This window comes from Pleurodeles waltl, chromosome 7 (genome assembly GCF_031143425.1).
Source record: "Pleurodeles waltl isolate 20211129_DDA chromosome 7, aPleWal1.hap1.20221129, whole genome shotgun sequence".
In the NCBI taxonomy this organism is placed as follows: domain Eukaryota; kingdom Metazoa; phylum Chordata; class Amphibia; order Caudata; family Salamandridae; genus Pleurodeles; species Pleurodeles waltl.
This window is the reverse complement of record NC_090446.1, coordinates 411,652,182-411,677,251: the sequence shown is the minus strand read 5'-3', so window position 1 is coordinate 411,677,251 and position 25,070 is coordinate 411,652,182. Positions and strand designations below refer to the sequence as shown.

The following is a 25,070-nucleotide window of genomic DNA, read 5'->3' as shown; positions in this document are numbered from 1 at the left end:
TGGGGAGGCAAGGACTTACCTCCACCAAACTTGGACTGAAGAGTCACTGGACTGTGGGAGTCACTTGGACAGAGTTGCTGAGTTCAAGGGACCTCGCTCGTCGTGCTGAGAGGAGACCCAGAGGACCGGTGATGCAGTTCTTTGGTGCCTGCGGTTGCAGGGGGAAGATTCCGTCGAACCACGTGAGATTTCTTCTGAGCTTCTAGTGCAGAGAGGAGGCAGACTACCCCCACAGCATGCACCACCAGGAAAACAGTCGAGAAGGCGGCAGGATCAGCGTTACAAGGTCGCAGTAGTCGTCTTTGCTACTTTGTTGCAGTTTTGCAGGCTTCCAGCGCGGTCAGCAGTCGATTCCTTGGCAGAAGGTGAAGAGAGAGATGCAGAGGAACTCTGATGAGCTCTTGCATTCGTTATCTAAGGAATTCCCCAAAGCAGAGACCCTAAATAGCCAGAAAAGGAGGTTTGGCTACCTAGGAGAGAGGATAGACTAGCAACACCTGAAGGAGCCTATCAGAAGGAGTCTCTTATGTCACCTGCTGGCACTGGCCACTCAGAGCAGTCCAGTGTGCCCGCAGCACCTCTGTTTCCAAGATGGCAGAGGTGTGGAGCACACTGGAGGAGCTCTGGGCACCTCCCAGGGGAGGTGCAGGTCAGGGGAGTGGTCACTCCCCTTTCCTTTGTCCAGTTTCGCGCCAGAGCAGTGCTGAGGGATCCCTGAACCGGTGCAGACTGGCTTATGCAGAAATGGGCACCATCTGTGCCCATCAAAGCATTTCCAGAGGCAGGGGGAGGCTACTCCTCCCCAGCCCTGACACCTTTTTCCAAAGGGAGAGGGTGTAACACCCTCTCTCTGAGGAAGTCCTTTGTTCTGCCTTCCTGGGCCAAGCCTGGCTGGACCCCAGGAGGGCAGAAACCTGTCTGAGGGGTTGGCAGCAGCAGCTGCAGTGAAACCCCGGGAAAGGTAGTTTGGCAGTACCCGGGTCTGGGCTAGAGACTCGGGGGATCATGGAATTGTCTCCCCAATGCCAGAATGCCATTGGGGTGACAATTCCATGATCCTAGACCTGTTACATGGCCATGTTCGGAGTTACCATTGTGACGCTATACATATGTCGTGACATATGTATAGTGCACGTGTGTAATGGTGTCCCCGCACTCACAAAGTCCGGGGAATTTGCCCTGAACAATGTGGGAGCACCTTGGCTAGTGCCAGGGTGCCCACACACTAAGTAACTTAGCACCCAACCTTTACCAGGTAAGGGTTAGACATATAGGTGACTTATAAGTTACTTAAGTGCAGTGGTAAATGGCTGTGAAATAACGTGGACGTTATTTCACTCAGGCTGCAAGGGCAGGCCTGTGTAAGAATTGTCAGATCTCCCTATGGGTGTCACAAGAAATGCTGCAGCCCATAGGGATCTCCTGGAACCCCAATACCCTGGGTACCTCAGTACCATATACTAGGGAATTATAAGGGTGTTCCAGTATGCCAATGTAAATTGGTGAAATTGGTCACTAGCCTGTTAGCGACAATTTGGAAAGAGAATGAGAGAGCATAACCACTGAGGTTCTGGATAGCAGAGCCTCAGTGAGACAGTTAGTCATAACACGGGTAACACATACAGGGCACACTTATGAGCACTGGGGCCCTGGCTGGCAGGGTCCCAGTGACACATACAACTAAAACAACATATATACAGTGAAATATGGGGGTAACATGCCAGGCAAGATGGTACTTTCCTACAATCACCATCTTCATATTTAGTTACAATCCCTTTGTAGATTTTTCGGATGTCAGTATTCTCTCTGAACCTTTTTAAGTTGCTGCCAGCATTTATGGGACTTAAACCCTTTTCTTTTCTTTCCTTTTCTATGGCTAGGAGCTGCTTCTCCAAAGCCAATTTCTTGGCCATCCTGGCTAACAGGATGTCCTCTTCATTGACGCTGTCCTCAATGATTACAGAGGTACTGGACTCCCCTGTTGAAGAACCAGCCTCTCTGACTATGATTTGTTGAGTCAGCGTTCTGGGAATCATGTTCTCCCTAATTAGGGCAGGAGGGGTGAGTTCTTCCTCCTGTTCACTAATTTCCCCATCTGAAGGAGTATCCTCCACATCAGATTAGTGGTCCCTTTTGAACTCTGCCAAGAGCTTCTGGAGCTTTGCCTTGGTAGGGTTGGATCCAGTCTTTATCTCTTTTTTTTTTTTTTTTTTTACTGAGACCTTAACTCTGACATCCCTAGATGCAGGTAAGGGGTAAGGTTGAGTTCCTTCACCATCTCATCTGTCTGACTCATTATCACTCTAAAAGTTGGGATTACTTTTTAAGAATCTAAAAAATACTTCTAGAACTTAAATTCTGACTTTTACAAACTTTTAAACTTAAAACGATATGCTAACAGGGACTTACACAAGGCCCTAGCAGGACTTCTAAAAAGTTTGAAAAAATAGTCAAAAATCTATTTCTAATGAGTATTTTTGAAATTTTAGTTGTGTGATCAAGTATTGGCTGAGTAGTCCAGCAAATGCAAAGTCTTAGACCCCACAGCGGATCCACCAATGTAGGAAGTTGGCTCTGTATACACTATCTCAAAGTGAGAAATAGGATGCACAGAGTCCAAGGGTTCCCCTTCGAGGTTGATAGTGACAAAATTAGATAATACTAATGCTCTATATATATTTTCTTAATTTATTTTTAGAACCACAAGATTCAAATTTGACGTAAGTACATAAAATGCAAGCTACTTCACACAGGTAAGTATAGAAATTTTATTTTAAACAGTAGTACACACAGTTTTGGTTAAAATGGCAAATGCTATTTTAAAAGTGAAGTGGACACTACAAAATCAACAGATCCTGGGGGAGGTAAGTAAACGTTAGTTTCTCAGGTAAGTAAAGCACTTACACAGTCAGTCTCCTAGGCATAGGTATCCCACAGTTGGGGGTTCAAGGCAACCCCAAATCCACAGCACCAGCAACACAGGGCTGTTCAGGTGCAGAGGTCAAAGAAGGGCCCAAAGCACACAGGTGCCTATGGAGAACAGGGGTGCTCCGGTTCCAGACTGCTAGCAGGTAAGTACCTGCATCCTCGGGGGGCAGATCATGGGGGTTTTGTAGAGCACTGGGGGGACACACACAAGCACACAAAACACACTCTTAGCGTCACAGGGGCGGCCGGGTGCAGTGTGCAAACTATGCGTCGGGTTTTGTATTGAAAACAATGGAGGGACCCAGGGGTCACTCTGGCGAAGCAGGCAGGGCACAGCGGGGGCTTCTCGGACCAGCCACCGACTGGGCTAGGATGAGGGCTGCCTGCTGGTCACTCCTGCACTGGTAGGTATTTCCTCTTGGTCCTGGGGGCTGCAGGTGCAGTGCTTGGTCCAGGCGTGGGGTTCCTTTGTTATCAGGCAGTCGTGGTCAGGGGTAGCCTCTGGATTGTCTCTGCAGGCATCGCTGTGGGAGTGCAGGGAGGTCGACTCAGGGTGTCCACGTGTTGGAGTCGCCTGGGAGCCCTGTCTGCAGTGTTTTTCTTCAAACTCGAGCCGGGGGTGTCGGGTGCAGAGTGTGAAGACTCACGCTTCTGGCGAGAAGTGAGAGTCTTCTAAAGTTGCTGTTTTGTTGCTGTTTCTGGACAGAGCCGCTGTCCTCGGAAGGTTCTTGGTCCTTTAGGTGCAGGTCAGTCCTCTGAGTCCTCAGAGGTCGCTGGTCTCGCTGGATGTGTCGTTCTGCAGGTTCTTTCAGTCTGGAGACAGGCCGGAAGGGCTGGTGCCAAGTCAGTTGTTGTCTCCGTCGTCTCTGCGGGGCTTTCAGGTCAGCAGTCTTCTTTCTTCAGGTTGCAGGAATCTTATTTCCTGGGTTGAGGTTCACCCCTTAATACTCAATTTAGGGGTGTGTTTAGGTCTGGGGGGAAGTAGCCAATGGCTACTGCCCTGGAGGGTGGCACATCCCTATTCCTATTGGGGGAATCCTCTAAAACCAAGAAGGAAGATTTCTTAAGGCAGGGGTCACCTCAGCTCAGGGCACCTTAGGGGCTGTCCTGACTGGTGGGTGACTCCTCCTTGTTTTTCTCATTATCTCCTCCAGACTTGCCGCCAAAAGTGTGGCTGTGTCCGGAGGAGCGGGCATCTCCACTAGCTGGGATGCCCTAGAGCGCTGTAACAACAGCCATGAGCCTTTGAGGCTCACCGCCAGGTGTTACAGTTCCTGCAGGGGGAGGTGAGAAGCACCTCCACCCCGTGCAGGCTTAGTTCCTGGCCACAGAATGACAAAGGCACTCACCCCAATGTGGCCAGATCCTCGGCTGGTTGTGGCAGGCTGGCAGGAACTGGTCAGCCTGACACTAGGAATTGGACTGGTATACAGGGGGCATCTCTAAGATGCCCTCTGTGTGCTTTTTTCAATAAATCCCACACTGGTATCAGTGTGCATTTATTGTGCTGAGAAGTTTGATACCAAACTTCCCAGATTTCAGTGTAGCCATTATGGAACTGTGGAGTTTGTATTTGATAGACTCCCAGTCCATATACTCTTTATGGCTACCCTGCACTTACAATGTCTAAGGTTTGGCTTAGACACTGTAGGGGCATAGTGCTCATGCAACTATACCCTCACCAGTGGTATGGTGCACCCTGCCTTCGAGCTGTAAGGCCTGCTAGAGGGGTGACTTACCTGTGCCACAGGCAGTGGGTTGAGGGCATGGCACCCTGAGGGGAGTGCCATGTCGACTTAGTCTTTTTCTCCCCACCAGCGCACACAAGCTGTGAGGCAGTGTCATGTGCTGAGCGAGGGGTCCCCAGGGTGGCGTAATACATGTTGCAGCCCTAGAGACCTTCCCTGACCACAGGGGTGCCAGTTATAATGGACTTCTCTGTGTGCCAGGGTTGTGCTAATTGTGGGAACAAAGGTACAGTTTAGGGAATGAACACTGGTGCTGGGGCCTGGTTAGCAGGGTCCCAGCACACTTTCAATCATAACTGGCATCAACAAAAGGCAAAAAGTTGGGGGTAACCATTACAATGGAGGTGTTTCCCTAGAGCTGCCAACTCAAATTAGGGGAAAGAGCATTGACCTCGGGGTGCTGGTTAGCATACTGACTCCAGGCAAAAGGTGGGGGAAACTATGCCAGAAATATGCTAATTTCCTACACTAGGGTTGTAAGCTGATTTACTTACTTGACAATTTGGATGTTTTTGGAAATTATTTTGTTTCTTTGCTTAGATACCTGGTCAGTAGAAATATTATAGTAATACTCTCTCATTCCCTCTATTCCTTCATAAATGTTACTTTATTCAATCCTTGGGTGGATTGTCACCATAGGTTACTGTTTAAAAGTGTTTTTCTTGTTATGTCACTAGGATTCAAGTCAAAAGTAGCTATCACACTCCTGTTAGTTCCCGCTATTACTTATATTCATAGGCTTTTCAGTGCTGGGACATCCAAGCGTCTGGAGTCATTCATAGTCCTGGCTCCAGAACCTGTGGAGAAATACTGATGAGTTAACAGATATGTCTTCGGATCTCCAGTTTATTTGATCCTATATTTGCTTGCATACCTTAAATAGGGAAGACCAACCCCATTATTTAATAGACTTGCGCCTGTTGATTGGTGAAACTGAGGGGAAACCCCTACCTTACTTTCACAAAGTACCTGGGGATACCCCTTCCTAAAAATGAGCTGCCTGCCCAGGCCTGGCAAAAAGCTTTGGATTCTTTGGACTTGGATTCCTCTCATGGTAGAGAGAAGATGGCTGGGGTGAGGGCAACGTTTCCTGCAGACTTGTAGCCTCTAAGAGGTGTAATCAAAGAGCAAGTCCTAGATACTAACATATATTGGGGGTGAGCCTGTATCAGAGACCTTCCTTTGGTGGTATTTGATTTTTTTGTTGTATTTTTGTTTTTGATTGATTCCTTATTTTGCTGTGTTACTGTAATCGGGATTAAGATGTGTTACAGTTGTACCAATTGATCACATTTGTAAGAAAGATGTTCAAACAAATGGTTATATTTTCTCATGGTTTCTGTACGAAGTGTTTTATAATACTAAATAATTGAAGGAGGTATTGTTAAGACTGAGCTCAAAAATATAACTGACGTTACTTCATGGTAAGTAATATCCTCGTTTTTCTTTTTAGTTCCAGCGCACCTGAGAAAGAAATTCCTGTCATATTTATCCACCCTTTAAAAACTGGTTTATTCAGAGTGAAGTTGCAAGGAGCTACTGGCAAATTCCACATGGTGATTCCACTGGTTGATGGCATGGTTGTTAGCAGACGAGCTCTCGGTAGGTAGAAATGTTAACTAATCTCAAGTATTGCAGGATTGTAATGCTCTGACAGGAAATGCGTACAGTCATTATGTTGTCACTCGTCCTTGCTACATTGGTATTGGCAGAGCTAATAGGTCTTGCATTTACAAACATTGGTGTGTCTGGTGCTGCCTATTTCAGCTTTATAAGGAACACATATAAAAAGAACAACATTTATGAAAGAGAATATGCTCCTTCCTTAACAACGGAGGGCGTATGCTTGCAATAAAAATACATTAAATAAATTCAGTTCCGTGCTCATAACTCTAACTTGCGTGTCACCTAGTGTACACATGTAGGAAGCTGGCTCTGTATATACAATCTCAAAATGAGATATAGGGGGTCATTCCGACCAGGCCGGGGACCACGGAAGCACCGCCAACAGGCTGGCGGTGCTTCCAGGGCTATTCTGACTTACCGCCGCGGTCAGAAAAGGGGAACCGGCGGTTTCCCCCTGGCCCAGGGAATCCTCCATGGTGGCGCTGCTTGCAGCGCCGCCATGGGGATTCCGACCCCCTTCCCGCCACCCTGTTTCTGGCGGTTCTTACCGCCAGGAACAGGATGGCGGGAACGGTTGTCGTGGGGCCCCTGGGGGCCCCTGCACTGCCCATGCCACTGGCATGGGCAGTGCAGGGGCCCCCTAACAGGGCCCCATGAAGATTTTCACTGTTTGCTTTGCAGACAGTGAAAATCGCGACGGGTGCAACTGCACCCGTCGCACCCCTGCAACTCCGCCTGCTCCATTCGGAGCCGGCTTCCTCATTGCAGGGCCTTTCCCGCTGGGCCGGCGGGCGCCCTTTTGGCGGTCACCCGGCGGCCCAGCGGGAAAGCCAGAATGGCATCGGCGGTCTCCTGACCGCGGAGCGGCCATTTGGCGGTGACCGCATGGCGGGCGGCGACTGCCGCCCGCCGCGGTCAGAATGACCGCCATAGTGTGCACAGAGTCCAGTGGTTCCCTAGAGGCTTGACAGAGTCAATAATACTAATGCTAATGTATTTGTGGTAGTGTGGTCGAGCAGTTAGGCTTATCAGAGGGTAGTGTTAAGCATTTGTTGTACACACACAAGCAATAACTGAAAACACACACTCGGGGGGTCATTCCGACCCCGGCGGGCGGAGACCGCCAGAAGACCGCATCGCGGTCAAATGACCGTGGCGGTCATTCTGACTTTCCCGCTGGGCGGGCGGGCGACCGCCAAAAGGCCGCCCGCCCGCCCAGCGGGAGAGCCCCAGCAACGATGAAGCCGGCTCCGAATGGAGCCGGCAGAGTTGCTGGTGTGTGACGGGTGCAGTGGCACCCGTCGCGATTTTCAGTGTCTGCTTTGCAGACACTGAAAATCTGAATGGGGCCCTGTTAGGGGGCCCCACGACACCCGTTCCCGCCAGCCTCTTCCTGGTGGTGTAAACCGCCAGGAACAGGCTGGCGGGAAGGGGGTCGGAATCCCCAGGGCGCCGCTGCTTGCAGCGCCGCCGTGGAGGATTCCCTGGGGCAGGGGGAAACCGGCGGGAAACCGCCGGTTCCCCTTTTCTGACCGCGGCTTTACCGCCGCGGTCAGAATTGCCCCAGGCGCACCGCCAGCCTGTTGGCGGTGCTTCCTCCGTCCCCGGCCCTGGCGCGGAATGACCCCCTCAGTGACTTAACTACAGGACAATAGTTTTTATATAGAAAATTTATTTTTAGAACTACAAGATTCATTTAGCAGGTAAGTACACTAAATGAAAGATACTTTGCATAGTAATAGTTGAGACTTTGAATAGATTCAATATTGTACACAGTTTTCATTGAAAGGCAAATAGCTATTTTAAAAGTTGACACAGTGCAATTTTCAAGAGTTCCTGGAGGAGGTAAGTACAGTACAGTTTCAGAGGTTTGTACCACACTTACGGGTTCAGTCTCCGGGGTATAGGTAGTCCACCATTGGGGATTCAAGGCAATCCCAAACACCCAGCAACACATGACCGGTCAGGTGCAGAGATCAAACAGGAGCCAAAATAAAATTGGCGCCTATGGAGACAGGGGGTACTTGGGTTTCATTCTGCTGGCAGGTAAGTACCTGCGTTGTCAGAGGGCAGACCAGGGGATTTGAAGGGGTACTGGAGGGGGGCCAAGTAGGCACACAAACCACACCCTCAGCAGCATGGGGGGGAGCCGGGAGCAGTGTGCAAATAGGGCATCAGGTTTTCAATAGAACTCTATGGGGGGACCCAGGGGTCACTTAGGCGCTGCAGGCAGGGCACAGGGGGCCCTCTCGGGTAAGCCACCGACTGGGCAAGGGTGAGGGCTGCCTGCAGTCATTGCTGCATCAGTGCTCGGTTTCTCACAAGCCTGGGGGCTGCGGGTGCAGTGTTTCTTCCAGGCGTCGGATAGTTTTTTCCTGGGCAGACGCAGGCGGGGGGGGTCCACGGGATTCCCTCTGCAGGCATTGTCTTGGGGTTGCAGGGAGGCCAGCCCAGGGTGGACACGTCGTGAGAGGTGCCTGGGGGTCCTCTCTGGATTGTCGGTTTCAGTGGACTCGGGCCAGGAGCGACAGGAGCGGAGTGTTTGTGACTTAAGCTTCTGGAGTAAGGTGGGAGTCCCTTTAAAGATGGATGTCTTTTCTTCTTGTTGGGCAAGAGCCTCTGCCCACGGGAGTTCTTAGTCCTCGGTGATGCAGGCAGTCCCCTGGAGGCTTTTCAGGGGTCGCTGGTCCTGTAGAACGCGCCGCTTCTCGGTTGCAGGGTCTTTGAAGCAGGAGACAGGCCGGTAGGGCTGGGGCCAAGTCAGTTGTTACACCCTCCTGGTGCCCACTCCCTCTGGGGAAGTGGGCATAACCCTATCACTATTGGTCCTAATCCTCCAAAGCAAGATGGAGGATTTCTCAAGGAGGAGGTCACTTCAGCTCTGGACACCTTAGGGGTGGTCCTGGCTGAGAGGGTGACTCCTCCTTGTATTTCTCATATCTCCCCAGACTTGCCACCAAAAGTGGGTGCTGCATCCGGTGGGTGAGTGGGGGGGTGTTTCTGGCATCTCCACTAGCTGGAATTCCCTGTGGCATTGTAACACCAGGCTTGAGCCTTTGAGGCTCAGCGGCAGGTGTTACTGTTCCTGCAGGGGGAGGTGTGAAGGACCTCCACCCAGTGCAGGCTTAGTTTTTTACCACAGAGTGCACAAAGGCTTTCACCCCATGTGGTCAGAAACTCGTCTGGAAGTGGTAGGCTGGCACAGACCGGTCAGTCACACACTAACAGTTGAGCTGACATACAGGGGGCATATCTAAAATGCCCTCTGTGTGCATTTCTCAATAAATCCCACACTGGCATCAGTGTGGGTTTATTGTGCTGAGAAGTTTGATACCAAACTTGTCCGTATTCAGTGTAGCCATTATGGAACTGTGGAGTTCGTTTGTGACAAACTCCAAGACCATATACTCAGTATGGCTACCCTCAGTGGAGGCCAAGCACATAGTCCACCACATCTTGTTTAGGCTCATGGAGCGTTCTCTCCCAACCTTCTTTTACAGGTGCTAGTGGTCCCCTTACACCCTTCTCCTTTCTGTGGCACCTCTCTGTAGGCGAAAAGCAGGCATGGCAAGAGGACATCCCATTTCTTTTTGAGTTTTTCATCGAGCCCCATGATCATGCCCTACAATGTCTTGTTAAATTTTTGAACAAGACAATTGGTTTGTGGATGATAAGGTGTGGTGAACTTATAAGTCACCCCACACTCATTCCACATGTGTTTGAGGTAAGCTGACATGAAGTTGGGACCTCTGCCAGAAACCACCTCCTTAGCTAAACCCTCTCTGGTAAAAATACCAATGAGGGCCTTGGCTACTGCAGGGGCAGTAATTGACCTTAGGGGAATTGTTTCAGGGTACCTGGTATGATGATCTTCTACTACCAGTATGTATTGGTTGCCTGAGGCTGCAGGATGTTCAAGTGGACCCACAATGTCCACACCAACCCTTTCAAATCGGACCCCACCACTGGAAGTGGAAGAGGGGGACTTTACGTGGCCACCTGTCTTGCCAGTTGCTTGACAGGTGACACAGGAGCTGCAAAAATCCTTTACCTTCTGGGACATGTTGGACCAATAGAAATGGTTCACTAATCTGTCCCATGTGCTGGTTTGTTCCAAATGCCCCCCAGCTAGGGGAATGTCATGGGCCAAAGTAAGGATAAACTCTCTAAACTCCTGAGGCACTACCCGTCTTCTAGTGGCACCAGGTTTGGGATCTCTTGCCTCCGTGTAAAGGAGTCCATCCTCCCAATAAACCCTGTGGGATCCACTGACATTTCCTTTTTCCTGCTTGTAAGGAAATGCCTCCTTGGCATGGGTTACCCCCTGACTTTTTGCCTTTTGTTGATGCCAGTTATGATTGGAAGTGTGCTGGGACCCTCCTAACCAGGCCCCAGCACCAGTGCTTTTTTTCCCTAAACTGCACCTTTGTTCCCACAATTGGCACAGCCCTGGCACCCAGAAATGTCCCTTGTAAATGGTACCCCTGGTACCAAGGGCCCTGATGCCAGGGAAGGTCTCTAAGGGCTTCAGCATGTATTATGCCACCCTGGGGACCCCTCGCTCAGCACATGACACTGCCTCACAGCTTGTGTGCGCTGGTGGGGAGAAAAAGACTAAGTCGACATGGCACTCCCCCCATTTTTGGGAAAGGGTATCCCCAGGTACTTTGTGAAAGTAAGGTAGGGGTTTCCCCTCAGTTTCACCAATCAACAGGCGCAAGTCAATTAAATAATGGGGTTGGCCTTCCCTATTTAAGGTATGCAAGCAAATATAGGATCAAATAAACTGGAGATCTGAAGACATATCTGTTAACTCATCAGTATTTCTCCACAGGTTCTGGAGCCAGGACTATGAATGACTCCAGACGCTTGGATGTCCCAGCACTGAAAAGCCTATGAATATAAGTAATAGCGGGAACTAACAGGAGTGTGATAGCTACTCATGACTTGAATCCTAGTGACCGAACAAGAAAAACACTTTTAAACAGTAACCTATGGTGACAATCCACCCAAGGATTGAATAAAGTAACATTTATGAAGGAATAGAGGGAATGAGAGAGTATTACTATAATATTTCTACTGACCAGGTATCTAAGCAAAGAAACAAAATAATTTCCCAAAACATCCAAATTGTCAAGTAAGTAAATCAGCTTACAACCCTAGTGTAGGAAATTAGCATATTTCTGGCATAGTTTCCCCCACCTTTTGCCTGGAGTCAGTATGCTAACCAGCACCTCGAGGTCAATGCTCTTTCCCCTAATTTGAGTTGGCAGCTCTAGGGAAACACTTCCATTGGAATGGGTACCCCCAACTTTTTGCCTTTTGTTGATGCCAGTTATGATTGAAAGTGTGCTGGGACCCTGCTAACCAGGCCCCAGCACCAGTGTTCATTCCCTAAACTGTACCTTTGTTCCCACAATTAGCACAACCCTGGCACACAGAGAAGTCCATTATAACTGGCACCCCTGTGGCCAGGGAAGGTCTCTAGGGCTGCAACATGTATTACGCCACCCTGGGGACCCCTCGCTCAGCACATGACACTGCCTCACAGCTTGTGTGCGCTGGTGGGGAGAAAAAGACTAAGTCGACATGGCACTCCCCTCAGGGTGCCATGCCCTCAACCCACTGCCTGTGGCACAGGTAAGTCACCCCTCTAGCAGGCCTTACAGCTCGAAGGCAGGGTGCACCATACCACAGGTGAGGGTATAGTTGCATGAGCACTATGCCCCTACAGTGTGTAAGCCAAACCTTAGACATTGTAAGTGCAGGGTAGCCATAAAGAGTATATGGACTGGGAGTCTATCAATTACAAACTCCACAGTTCCATAATGGCTACACTGAAATCTGGGCAGTTTGGTATCAACCTTCTCAGCACAATAAATGCACACTAATGCCAGGGTGGAATTTATTGTATTGTAAAATACACCCATAGGGCATCTTAGAGATGCCCCCTGAATACCAGTCCGACTCCTAGTGCTAGGCTGACCAGTTTCTGCCAGTCTGCCACAACCAGACGAGTTTCTGGCCACATGGGGAGAGTGCCTTTGTCACTCTGTGGCCAGGAACAAAGCCTGTACTTGGTGGAGGTGATTATCACCTCCTCCTCCAGGAACTGTAACACCTGGTGGTGAGCCTCAAAGGCTCATGCCTTTTGTTACAGCACCCCAGGGCATCTCAGCTAGTGGAGATGCCGGCCCCTCTGGCCACTGCCCCCACTTTTGGCGGCATGGCTGGAAGAGATAATGAGAAAAACAAGGAGGAGTCACCCACCAGTCAGGACTGCCCTTAAGGTGTCCTGAGCTGAGGTGACCCCTGCCTTTAGAAATCCTCCATCTTGAGATTGGAGGATTCCCCCAATAGGATTAGGGATGTGCCCACCTCCCCCCAGGGAGGAGGCACAAAGAGTGTGTAGCCACCCTCCAGGACAGTAGCCATTGGCTACTGCCCTCCTGACCTCAACACACCTCTAAATCTAGTATTTAGGGGCACCCCAGAACCCAGGAAATCAGATTCCTGCAACCTACACAAAGAAGGAATGCTGACCTCAAAGCCCTGCAGAGATGACGGAGACGACAACTGACTAGGCCCCAGTCCTATCAGCCTGTCTCCAGACTTAAAGAACCTGCACAGCGACGCATCCGACATGGACCAGCGACCTCTGAAGCCTCAGAGGACTGCCCTAACCCGAAGGACCAAGAAACTCCTGAGAACAGCGGCTCTGTTCACAAACAGCAACAACTTTGCAACTTTCAAAGACCTCACTCTTCCCGCCGAAAGCGTGAGACTTCACACACTGCATCCGACGCCCCCGGCTTGAGCTCCAGAAAACCAGCACTATAGGGAGGACTCCCAGGCAACGGCTGTAGGAAAGTACCATCTTGCCTGGCATGTTACCCCCATATTTCACTCTATATATGTTGTTTTAGTGTATGTATCACTGGGACCCTGCCAGCCAGGGCCCCAGTGCTCATAATTGTGCCCTGTATGTGTTCCCTGTGTGATGACTAACTGTCTCACTGAGGCTCTGCTAACCAGAACCTCAGTGGTTATGCTCTCTCTGCTTTCTAAATTGTCACTAACAGGCTAGTGACCAATTTCACCAATTCACATTGACATACTGGAACACCCTTATAATTCCCTAGTATATGGTACTGAGGTACCCAGGGTACTGGGGTTCCATGAGATCCCTATGGGCTGCAGCATTTCTTTTGCCACCCATAGGGAGCTCTGACAATTCTTACACAGGCCTGCCACTGCAGCCTGAGTGAAATAACGTCCACGTTATTTCACAGCCATTTACCACTGCACTTAAGTAACTTATAAGTCACCTATATGTCTAACCTTCACCTGGTGAAGGTTGGGTGCTAAGTTACTTAGTGTGTGGGCACCCTGGCACTAGCCAAGGTGCCCCCACATTGTTCAGGGCAAATTCCCCGGACTTTGTGAGTGCAGGGACACCATTTCACGCGTGCACTATACATAGGTCACTACCTATGTATAGCATCACAATGGTAACTCCGAACATGGCCATGTAACATGTCTAAGATCATGGAATTGTCACCCCAATGCCATTCTGGCATTGGGTAGATAATTCCATGATCCCCGAGTCTGTAGCACAGACCCGGGTACTGCCAAACTGCCTTTCCCGGGGTTTCGCTGCAGCTGCTGCTGCTGCCAAGCCCTCAGACAGGTTTCTGCCCTCCTGGGGTCCAGCCAGGCCTGGCCCAGGAAGGCAGAACAAAGGACTTCCTCAGAGAGAGGGTGCTATACCCTCTCCCTTTGGAAAAAGGTGTCAGGGCTGGGGAGGAGTAGCCTCCCCCAGCCTCTGGAAATGCTTTGATGGGCACAGATGGTGCCCATCTCTGCATAAACCAGTCTACACCGGTTTAGGGATCCCCCAGCCCTGCTCTGGCGCGAAACTGGACAAAGGAAAGGGGAGTGACCACTCCCCTGACCTGCACCTCCCAGGGGAGGTGCCCAGAGCTCCTCCAGTGTGCTCCAGACCTCTGCCATCTTGGAAACAGAGGTGTTGCTGGCACACTGGACTGCGCTGAGTGGCCAGTGCCAGCAGGTGACGTCAGAGACTCTTTCTGATAGGCTCTTACCTGTGTTGCTAGCCTATCCTCCTTCCTAGGTAGCCAAACCTCCTTTTCTGGCTATTTAGGGTCTCTGCTTTGGGGATTCTTCAGATACCGAATGCAAGAGCTCACCAGAGTTCCTCTGCATCTCTCTCTTCACCTTCTGCCAAGGATCGACCGCTGACTGCTCAGGAGCCTGCAAAACCGCAAAAAAGTAGCAAAGACGACTACTTCAACCTTGTATCGCTGATCCTGCCGCTTTCTCGCCTGTTTCCAGGTGGTGCATGCTCTGGGGGTAGTTCTGCACCAGGAGCTCTGAAGAAATCTCCTGTGGGATGACGGAATCTTCCCCCTGCAACCGCAGGCAACAAAAGACTGCATCACCGGTCCTCTGGGTCCCCTCTCAGCACGACGAGCGTGGTCCCTGGAACTCCGCAACTCTGTCCAAGTGACTCCCACAGTCCAGTGACTCTTCAGTCCAAATTTCGTGGAGGCAAGTCCTTGCCTCCCCACGCTAGACTGCATTGCTGGGTACTGTGTGATTTGCAGCTGCTCCGGCTCCTGTGCACTCTTCCAGGATTTCCTTTGTGCACAGCCAAGCCTGGGTCCCCGACACTCTAACCTGCAGTGCACAACCTTCTGAGTTGTCCTCCGGCATCGTTGGACTCCCTTTTGTGTCTTCGGGTGGACTCCGGTTCACTCCTCTTCCAAGTGCCTGTTCCGGTACTTCTGCGGGTGCTGCCTGCTTCTGTGACAGCTCCCTGACTTGATGGGCGCCCCCTCTGTCTCCTCCTACAAGTGGCGACTTCCTTTTCCCTCCTGGGCCACAGCAGCATCCAAAAACCCTAACCGCGACCCTTGCAGCTAGCAAGGCTTGTTTGCGGTCTTTCTGCGTGGGAACACCTCTGCAAGCTTCTTCACGACGTGGGACATCCATCCTCCAAAGGGGAAGCTCCTAGTCCTTTTCGTTCTTGCAGAAACCAAAGCTTCTTCCATCCGGTGGCAGCTTCTTTGCACCCTCAGCTGGCATTTCCTGGGCATCTGCCCACTCTCGACATTGTTGCGACTCTTGGACTTGGTCCCCTTGTTTCACAGGTACTCAGGCTGATAGAAGGTAGCTATAGCAGAGCAGCTTAGGCTGAACTAGGAGCCATGCAAAGTTCCTACTATACCACTGGTGTCATATGCACAATATCATAAGAAAACACAATACACAGATATACTAAAAATAAAGGTACTTTATTTTTATGACAATATGCCAAAAGTATCTCAGTGAGTACCCTCAGTATGAGGATGCCAAATATACACAAGATATATGTACACAATAACAAAAATATGCAGTAATAGCAAAAGGAAATAATGCAAGCAATGTAAAGTTACAGTAGATTGCAACAGGAGCACATAGGTATAGGGGCAACACAAACCATATTCTCCAAAAGTGGAATGCGAACCACGAATGGACCCCAAACCTATGTGAGCTTGTAGAGGGTCGCTGGGACTGTAAGAAAACAGTGAGGGTTAGAAAAATAGCCCACCCCAAGACCCTGAAAAGTAGGTGTAAAGTGCACCTACTACCCTCAAAGAGCACAGACGTCGTGATAGGGGGATTCTGCAGGAAGAACAAACACCAGCAATGCAACAACAGTGGATTTCCGGACCTGAGTACCTGTAAGACAAGGGGACCAAGTCCAATAGTCGCGACAGTGTCGAGAGTGGGCAGGAGCCCAGGAAATGCCGGCTGAGGGTGCAAGGAAGCTGCCACCGGATGAAAGAAGCTGGGAGTTCTGCAAGAAAGAAGAGAGCTAGGGACTTCTCTTTTGGAAGACGGATGTCCCACGTCGTGAAGAAGCTTGCAGAGGTGTTCCCACGCAGAAAGACCGCAAACAAGCCTTGCTAGCTGCAAGGGTCGCAGTAGAGGTTTTTGGGTGCTGCTGTGGCCCAGGAGGGACCAGGAAGTCGCCACTTGTAGGAGGAGACAGAGGGGGCGCCCATCAAGTCAGGGAGCCGTCACAGAAGCAGGCAGCGCCCGCAAAAGTACCGGAACAGGCACTTGGAAGGAAAGTGAACCAGAGTCCACGCGAAGTCACAAAAGGGAGTCCCACGACGCCGGAGGACAACTCAGAAGGTTGTGCACTGCAGGTTAGAGTGTCGGGGACCCAGGCTTGGCTGTGCACGAAGGAAATCCTGGAAGAGTGCACAGGAGCCGGAGCAGCTGCAAATCACGCAGTACCCAGCAATGCAGTCTAGCGTGGGGAGGCAAGGACTTACCTCCACGAAACTTGGACTGAAGAGTCACTGGACTGTGGGAGTCACTTGGACAGAGTTGCTGAGTTCCAGGGACCACGCTCGTCGTGCTGAGAGGGGACCCAGAGGACCGGTGATGCAGTCTTTTGTTGCCTGCGGTTGCAGGGGGAAGAGTCCGTCATCCCACGGGAGATTTCTTCAGAGCTCCTGGTGCAGAACTACCCCCAGAGCATGCACCACCTGTAAACAGGCGAGAAAGCGGCAGGATCAGCGATACAAGGTTGCAGTAGTCGTCTTTGCTACTTGGTTGCAGTTTTGCAGGCGTCCTGAGCAGTCAGTGGTCGATCCTTTGGCAGAAGGTGAAGAGAGAGATGCAGAGGAACTCTGGTGAGCTCTTGCATTCGGTATCTGAAGAATCCCCTAAAGCAGAGACCCTAAATAGCCAGAAAAGGAGGTTTGGCTACCTAGGAAGGAGGATAGGCTAGCAACACAGGTAAGAGCCTATCAGAAAGAGTCTCTGACGTCACCTGCTGGCACTGGCCACTCAGCGCAGTCCAGTGTGCCAGCAACACCTCTGTTTCCAAGATGGTAGACGTCTGGAGCACACTGGAGGAGCTCTGGGCACCTCCCCTGGGAGGTGCAGGTTAGGGGAGTGGTCACTCCCCTTTCCTTTGTCCAGTTTCGCGCCAGAGCAGGGCTGGGGGATCCCTGAACCGGTGTAGACTGGTTTATGCAGAGATGGGCACCATCTGTGCCCATCAAAGCATTTCCAGAGGCTGGGGGAGGCTACTTCTCCCCAGCCCTGACACCTTTTTCCAAAGGGAGAGGGTGTAACACCCTCTCTCTGAGGAAGTCCTTTGTTCTGCCTTCCTGGGCCAGGCCTGGCTGGACCCCAGGAGGGCAGAAACCTGTCTGAGGGGTTGGCAGCAGCTTCAGTGAAACCCCGGGAAAGGCAGTTTGGCAGTACCCGGGTCTGTGCTAGAGACTCGGGGATCATGGAATTGTCTCCCCAATGCCAGAATGGCATTGGGGTGACAATTTCATGATCTTAGACATGTTACATGGCCATGTTCGGAGTTGCCATTGTGACGCTATACATAGGTAGTGACCTATGTATAGTGCACGCGTGAAATGGTGTCCCTGCACTCACAAAGTCCGGGGAATTTGCCCTGAACGATGTGGGGGCACCTTGGCTAGTGCCAGGGTGCCCACACACTACGTAACTTAGCACCCAACCTTCACCAGGTGAAGGTTAGACATATAGGTGACTTATAAGTTACTTAAGTGCAGTGGTAAATGGCTGTGAAATAACGTGGACGTTATTTCACTCAGGCTGCAGTGGCAGGCCTGTGTAAGAATTGTCAGAGCTCCCTATGGGTGGCAAAAGAAATGCTGCAGCCCATAGGGATCTCCTGGAACCCCAATACCCTGGGTACCCCAGTACCATATACTAGGGAATTATATGGGTGTACCAGTATGCCAATGTGAATTGGTAAATTTAGTCACTAGCCTGTTAGTGACAAATTTGGAAAGCAGAGAGAGCATAACCTGAGGTTCTGGTTAGCAGAGCCTCAGTGAGACAGTTAGGCATCACACAGGGAACACATATAGGCCACAAACTTATGAGCACTGGGGTCCTGGCTAGCAGGGTCCCAGTGACACATAACAAACATACTGACAACATAGGGTTTTCACTATGAGCACTGGGCCCTGGCTAGCAGGATCCCATTTAGACAGTGAAAACACCCTGACATATACTCACAAACAGGCCAAAAGTGGGGGTAACAAGGCTAGAAAGAGGCTACTTTCTCACAATCCACAGATTTTTCTTCGAGCAGTATCTATGCATCAGGTGGTGTCGGTGTCGTGTTCGCCGTGATGATGTTGCAGTCGTATATAGGTGCCACCCCGGGGCGCTGACGTCAGTTCTTGTCTTTCCGCTCCAGCCTACTCGCACATCTGAAGAAGAGCATTTTTTGACTACTTTGACACCTTTGTTGAAGTTTTTAACAAGTTTGTGGATGCGTCAAGGGATGTTCCGCAAGACCGGATTCAAGCCTTGCGACTCCTGTCACCGAACGATGTCGGTGACGGATCTGCACCTCATGTGTCTTTGGTGCCTGGAGCCCGATCATGACCCTAAGTCATGCTCCGTGTGTCGGGCCATGAGCCCGAAAGCTTTGGGGGAGCAGTCCCTAAAGCTCATGGCGGCCCTACATTCGACTCCTCAGCGCTCACAGTCTTGTTTGAGAGAAATGTCTTGAGATTGGATGCAGAGTCACCACTACTCCTCGTTCTTCAAATCGTCGGGACATTCGGGCACAAGAAGATGTCGAAGAAGGATAAGCGTTCTTCGACTTCACCCCGTCGCTCGGACGGCGCAAACTGGGAAGGCCAGCGACACTCTCGATCTCCGTCATCAGAGCATTCATCTTGGTCGGCTCCACGCTTCCATTACTTCCCGGGAGCTGGAGCCACCCCTGCCCAGTTTAAAGAATTTTAGCAGGCAATGCGCCTCATTTTTGGGCAGTCTGACCCACCTTCAGCCCTCTGGCACAGGTGAGTCGTCGGCTTCGGCCACGGCTCTGGAGAGTCCCTCCAGATTAAATCGTGGATCCGTCCCGACGCCGGTCATGCCACGGCGACCTCCCTGGTGTCGGATAAGACATCAATGCTCCTGACGCTGGTTGAGCCGACAATGCACGACTCAGAGCCAGAACGATGTCCATCTATGCTGATTCCATTCTCTATGGGCTCACCTGGGCCCAGGGTTGATCCAGACTCTTATTCTTATGGGTATGGCTACGGGGAGAGTATGGAGGAGACGATGGACCCTTTAGAATACCAGCTTGATCCCCAAATGAACTGGATGCAGGATTCGGGTAATGCCAGTAGTCTAGACTTCTCCACTGACACTGGTATGCTCTCTCCTTCCGTGGGTACGGAGGAGGGTGCTTCTTATTGCATGGTGGTGAGAAGGGCGGCTGAGTTCCTGGACCTCGAGCTACTTTCTATGGAGGTTAGGCCTAATTTCCTAACTGACGTGCTTCAGCTGTGGTCATCCTCTTCCAAGCCCCTTCTTCCCTTTAGTGAAGCACTGACCGATGTCCTTTTTTGTTCTTAGTTCAGACTCAGCACAGGGGCTCCTGTAAATAGGACGATTGTCGCCGCCATCGGCATGCCCTGTCAGACTCGAAATTCCTGACCCAACACCCCACGTCTGAGAGCCTTTTCATCCAGGCTTTTTCTTCATCTGGCGCATTCCCTGCCGCACCCCCGGATAAGGAATCAAAAAAACTGGACAACTTGGGGAAGAAGTTGTTTTCATCCAACAGTCTAGAGCTGCGGTCCATGAACACCACGTCTTTTGGGCCGCCTTTCCCATACTTTCTGGGATACGGTCACGCAAGTGCTGCCTAGAGTTCCGGAGGAGGCCCGGCCTATCTTTTCCCAAGCCGTATCGGATGGGAGGGATGCAACAAAGTTCATGATTAGCTGTGGACTGGATACGAACGACTCTCTGGGCAGATCGGTTTCATCGATGGTGGCATCGAGACACCACGCCTGTGTGAGAACAACTGGCTTTTCAGGGGATGTCCAGCAATCCTTGATAGACTAGACATACCCTTTGATGGCACGCGTCTCTTTGGAGACAAGGCGAACTCGGCGCTCCAGCGCTTCAAGGATTCCCGAGCCACTGCCTGGTCCCTTGGCATAACGCCCACTCCTAGACCCCAGCAGTCTGCATTTGGCCACGGGATCCCACACCCCCAGGGATCAGGAAACCAGCGAGTCACCCAGTCCATCCCAGCCCCCGCCTCAGCCACCAAACGTTCCTAGTCTGCAGGTACACCAGGAGCCAGTTGGCGGCAGGATTTGCCATCAACTGCCCCAAAGACAATCGATTACATCAGACAGGTGGGTCCTCCAAATTGTCCTAAGGGGCTACTCCCTCCCCTTAGAGACATCTCCTCCAGCCATGCCACCTTTCCCTTTGGCCTTACCAGTGCCCCTAGGGTGTTCACAAAAGTGATGGTAGTGGTCGCAGCTCATCTGCGCAGGTGAGGGTTCCCAGTCTTCCCCTATTTCGACGATTGGCTGTTGAAGGCGAGCTCACCCTAGACAGCTGTCTCCCACCTCCAGACAATGGCAAACCTTTTGCATTTGCTGGGGTTCACTATCAACGTGCCAAAGTCACACCTGACTCCGTCTCAGACGCTCCCTTTCATCAGAGCTTTTCTGGATACTTTGCAGTTTCGGGCATATCTTCCCGAAAAGCGAGTCCAGGATATTTGGGATATGATACCGATGTTCCAGCCTCTGTCCTGGATTTTGGTGAGAATGACTCTGGGGCTGCTGGGCCTCCTGTCCTGCTGGTTCAAAATGCCAGATGGCATATGTGGGCTCTGCAGTGGGATCTGAACTTCCAGTGGGCGCAGCATCGGGGGAATCTCTCCGACAAGGTCCAGATCTCGGAAGGAACTGCGAGAGACCTGCAGTGGTGGTTAACGAATCAGGATTGGGTCAAGTGCAGATCCCTCTCCTTTCCCTAACCAGATCTTACAGTCGTGACAGATGCGTCACTCCTGGGATGGGGTGGCCACATGGGAGAGGCGGAGATCAGAGGCCTCTGGTCTCCGGCGGAAACCGGGCTCCATATCAATCATCTGGAGTTGCGAGTGATTCGACTAGCATTGAAAGCATTCCTTCCCTCTCTCAAGGGGAAAGCAGTGCAGGTGTTCACAGACAACACCACTGCCATGTGGTATTGCAACAAACAAGGCGGACTGGGGTCGTGGACCCTTTGTCAAGAGGCCCTTCGCCTTTGGACTTGGCTGGAACATCAGGGCATTTCCCTGGTGGTTCTACACCTGGCAGGCTCCTTGAATTCCAGAGCAGACAAACTCAGCCTACTATGCGTGGTTGGTCATGAATAGCATCTACATCCGGAAGTGGTGCAAGGTCTCTTCTTGCAGTGTGGAGACCCTTGGTTAGACTTGTTCGCCTCTGTAGAAAACGCGAAATGTCAGCTGTTTTGCACATTGGAGTTTCCAAGGCGGCACTAGCTCAGCGATGCTTTTTGTCGTGAGTGAAGTTCAGGCCTCCTGTACACCTTTCTGTCCATACCACTTCTGACCAGAGTTCTGAAGAAGATCAGGCAACACCGGCCCCAAGTAATCTTGGTGGTTCCGGACTGGGCACGAAGAGTCTGGTATCCCGAACTGTTGAACATGGCCATAGATCATCTGATCAGACTGCCCCTTGGGAAGGATCTTCTGTCCTGGCAGCAGGGGAGGGTCCTCCACCCGAACCTGTCAACTATGCGGCTTCATGCGTGGAGATTGAAAGGCGACAGTTGACATCTTTTGACTTGCCACCCTAAGTGTCTGATTTTACCTTGGTAGCCAGGCGTCCCTCAACCGAAACTGTATAGGCCTGTTGTTGGAAGAAATTTGTGGCATGGTGCATCGACAAATCTGTTGATCCTCTATCTGCTCCTCTTTCTCAAGTCCTTCTCTTTATTCTTTCCCTTGCCCAGCAGGGTTCCACCTTGGGCACTCTTAATGGAAATCTTTCGGCTATTTCTGCTTTCTTGAGGTTACCAGATCAGCCTTCCTTATTTAAATCTCCTATTGTTGGGAGGTTTCTTAAATGAATCAAACATCTCTTTCCTCCTATCCCTTTCATCATGCCCCAATGGGATATCATTCTTGTATTGACATTACTTATGTGTAGCCCGTTTGATCAGCTTCACAACTGCCCTTTACTGCTCTTAACTGTCAAGACTGTCTTTTTAGTTGCCATTACTTGTGCCCGCAGAGTAAGTGAGCTCCAAGCTCTGTCATCTAAGCCAACTTTCCTGGCCATCCATCCTGACAAATACCTGGTCAATACCTATGTGTAGCTTCACAATGGTAACTCAGAATATGGCCATGTAAGTTGTCTAAGATCATGCAATTGTCCCCCATTCCAAATTTAGTATTGGGGAGCCATTCCATGCACCCTGGGGGTCCACCATGGACCCCCAGTACTGCCAAACCAGCTCTCTGAGGCTTGCACTACAGCTACAGCTGCTGCCACCTCACAGACAGGGTTCTGCCCTCCTGGGGCCTGAGCACTTCAGTCCCAGGAAGGCAGAACAAAGCATTTCCTTTGAGAGGGGGGTGTTACACCCTCTCCCTTTGGAAATAGGTGTTACATGCTGGGGAGGGGTAGCCTCCTCACCCTGTGGAAATTCTTTGATGGGCACAGACGGTGCCCTCCTTGCATAAACCAGTCTACGCTGGTTCAGGGACCCTTTCTCCCTTGCTCTGGCGGGAAACTGGACAATGGAAAGGGGAGTGACCACTCCCCTGTCCATCACCACCCCAGGGGTGGTGCCCAGAGCTCCTCCAGTGTGTCCCAGACTTCAGCCATCCTGTTTTCCAAGGCGTGGGGGCACTCTGGAGGCCTCTGAGTGGACAGTGCCCGCAGGTGACGTCCGAGACCCCTCCTGATAGGTCCATACCTGGTTAGGTAACCAATCCCCCTCTCAGGGCTATTTAGGGTCTCTCCTGTGGGTTTCTTTGGAGATATTGCTTGCAAGTTTCCATCAGGAATCCTTTGCAACCACTGCTTCATCCTCTGCCCTCGGATCGACCGCAGACTGCTCCAGGAACCGCTGTAACAGCAACAAAGTATCCAGAAGGGCTACTTTTCCTCTGCAACTTCAGCTCCAGCCAGCAACTGCAACAATTTCCACAGTGTGCACCCTCTGGGGACTCCCTGTCTTCATCCTTCACCAGAAGGACCGAAGAAATCTTCCGTGGAGTGACTGAGTCACTTGCCTGCTCTTGCAGGCACCTTCTAAGTCGACGACCCGTTCTTTTGGACTCCTCTCCTGGCGACGAACGTGCTCCTTGGAACACAGGTGGTGGACCCCATCGATACAGCTTTCCTAAGGTCCTGCTGTCCAAATGTGGAGGAGGTAAGAGCTTGCCTTCCCTGTTTGCGACGGTACCCCTTTGCACCGTGTCATCTTCACCTCCAGAGTCCTCTGTGCACTATTTGCAAGAATCCTTTGTGCACGGCCTGGCCCAGGTCCCCAGTACTCTAGCCTGTGACACTCAACTTGATTAGTCGTCCTCTGGCGGCGTGGGACCTTCTTTTGTAGTGCTGCAACAACCACAATTTACACCTTCTTTGTCCCTGTGTCCTGCGTCCTCTGTGGGTGCTGCCTGGTCATCTGTGGGTTCCCTCTAGTGTTGGGACCCCCCTCTGCCTCCTCAGTCCGATTTGAGGCCCCCAGGTCCCTCCTGGGTCTAGGCAGCGCCACTTTGACGCAATCTGCAACTTTGCTTGATCCAAGGCTTGTTGGATGAATACGGTGCCGAAACTCGCCTGCATCCAACATCTCTTCGTGGGACATCCATTGCATTATGCAGGAACCCGCAGCCATCTTCCTTTGGTGCATTTCTGCAGTCTTCGTCCACCCGGGGACTCTTCTTTTCCAATCTCTTCTAGGTTGGCAGGGGCTCCTGTCCTTCCTGGAACTTCTTCCGACTTATGAATTTGGTCTCCTCTCTTTTCAGGTCTTCAGGTTCATGAATCCACCATTTGTTGTTTGCAGTCTTCCTTGGTTCTTGCAATAACTCTAATCACGACTTGTAGTGTGTCCTAAGGAAACTTGCAGTACTTTGCATCTACTTTCCTGGGCCCTTGGGTGGGGTATTTTACTCACCTTTGTGGTTTTCTTACTCTCCCAGTGATTCACTACACACTACAATTGTCTAGGGGGGAATTCGTGATTTGCATTCCACATCTGAGTATATGGTTTGTGTTGCCCCTAGACCTATTTTCTCCCATTGCATTCTACAGCATTTCCTATTATTTGCACCATCCTATGTTTAATTACTTACCCTATTTTGGTGTCTAGTGTATATATTGTGTATAATACATACCTCCAGTAGGAGTATTCCCTCTAAGATATTTTTGGCCTTGTGTCACCCAAACAAACTACCTTTATTTTGGTAACACTGATTATTGTCTTTACTTGCGTACTTGTGTATAAGTACTGTGTAACTATAGTGGTATTGCAGGAGCTTTGCATGTCTCCTAGTTCAGCCTAAGCTGCTCTGCTACAGCTACCTCTCAACCTAAGCTGCTAGAACACTACTACATTTCACTAATAAGGGATAACTTCCCTGGTATAAGGTGTAAGTACTGAAGTTACCCACTACAAACCAGGCGAGCCTCCTGCAGGTTCCCCCCACAAATGTAAAGATCTAGTGCAGGTGTGAGAGGGAAGGGCTCAGGTTGCCTGGGAGTTAGAGAGACAATCAGCAAGCCCAAACCCCTGAGGAGGGAGCTGCTGCTCTATTCAGAATCTCCTGGGACACAGACAGGCCAAATCCACACTGTAACAGGAGGCCTGATCCTTTGAGGCTCACCACCAAGTGTTACAGTT

General features: G+C 50.9%; 1 protein-coding gene across 4 annotated transcripts in view; it reads left to right on the top strand.

Annotated features, from left to right (window-relative positions):
* RALGAPB (Ral GTPase activating protein non-catalytic subunit beta) overlaps nucleotides 1–25,070 on the top strand; it is a 1,713,320-nt gene that overhangs the window by 1,671,344 nt on the left and 16,906 nt on the right. For all 4 annotated transcript variants that reach the window (XM_069243900.1, XM_069243898.1, XM_069243901.1 and 1 more), the window contains one exon: nucleotides 6,130–6,278. In XM_069243900.1, the coding sequence (XP_069100001.1) occupies nucleotides 6,130–6,278 (149 nt within the window). The remainder of the gene's footprint in view (nucleotides 1–6,129; nucleotides 6,279–25,070) is intronic.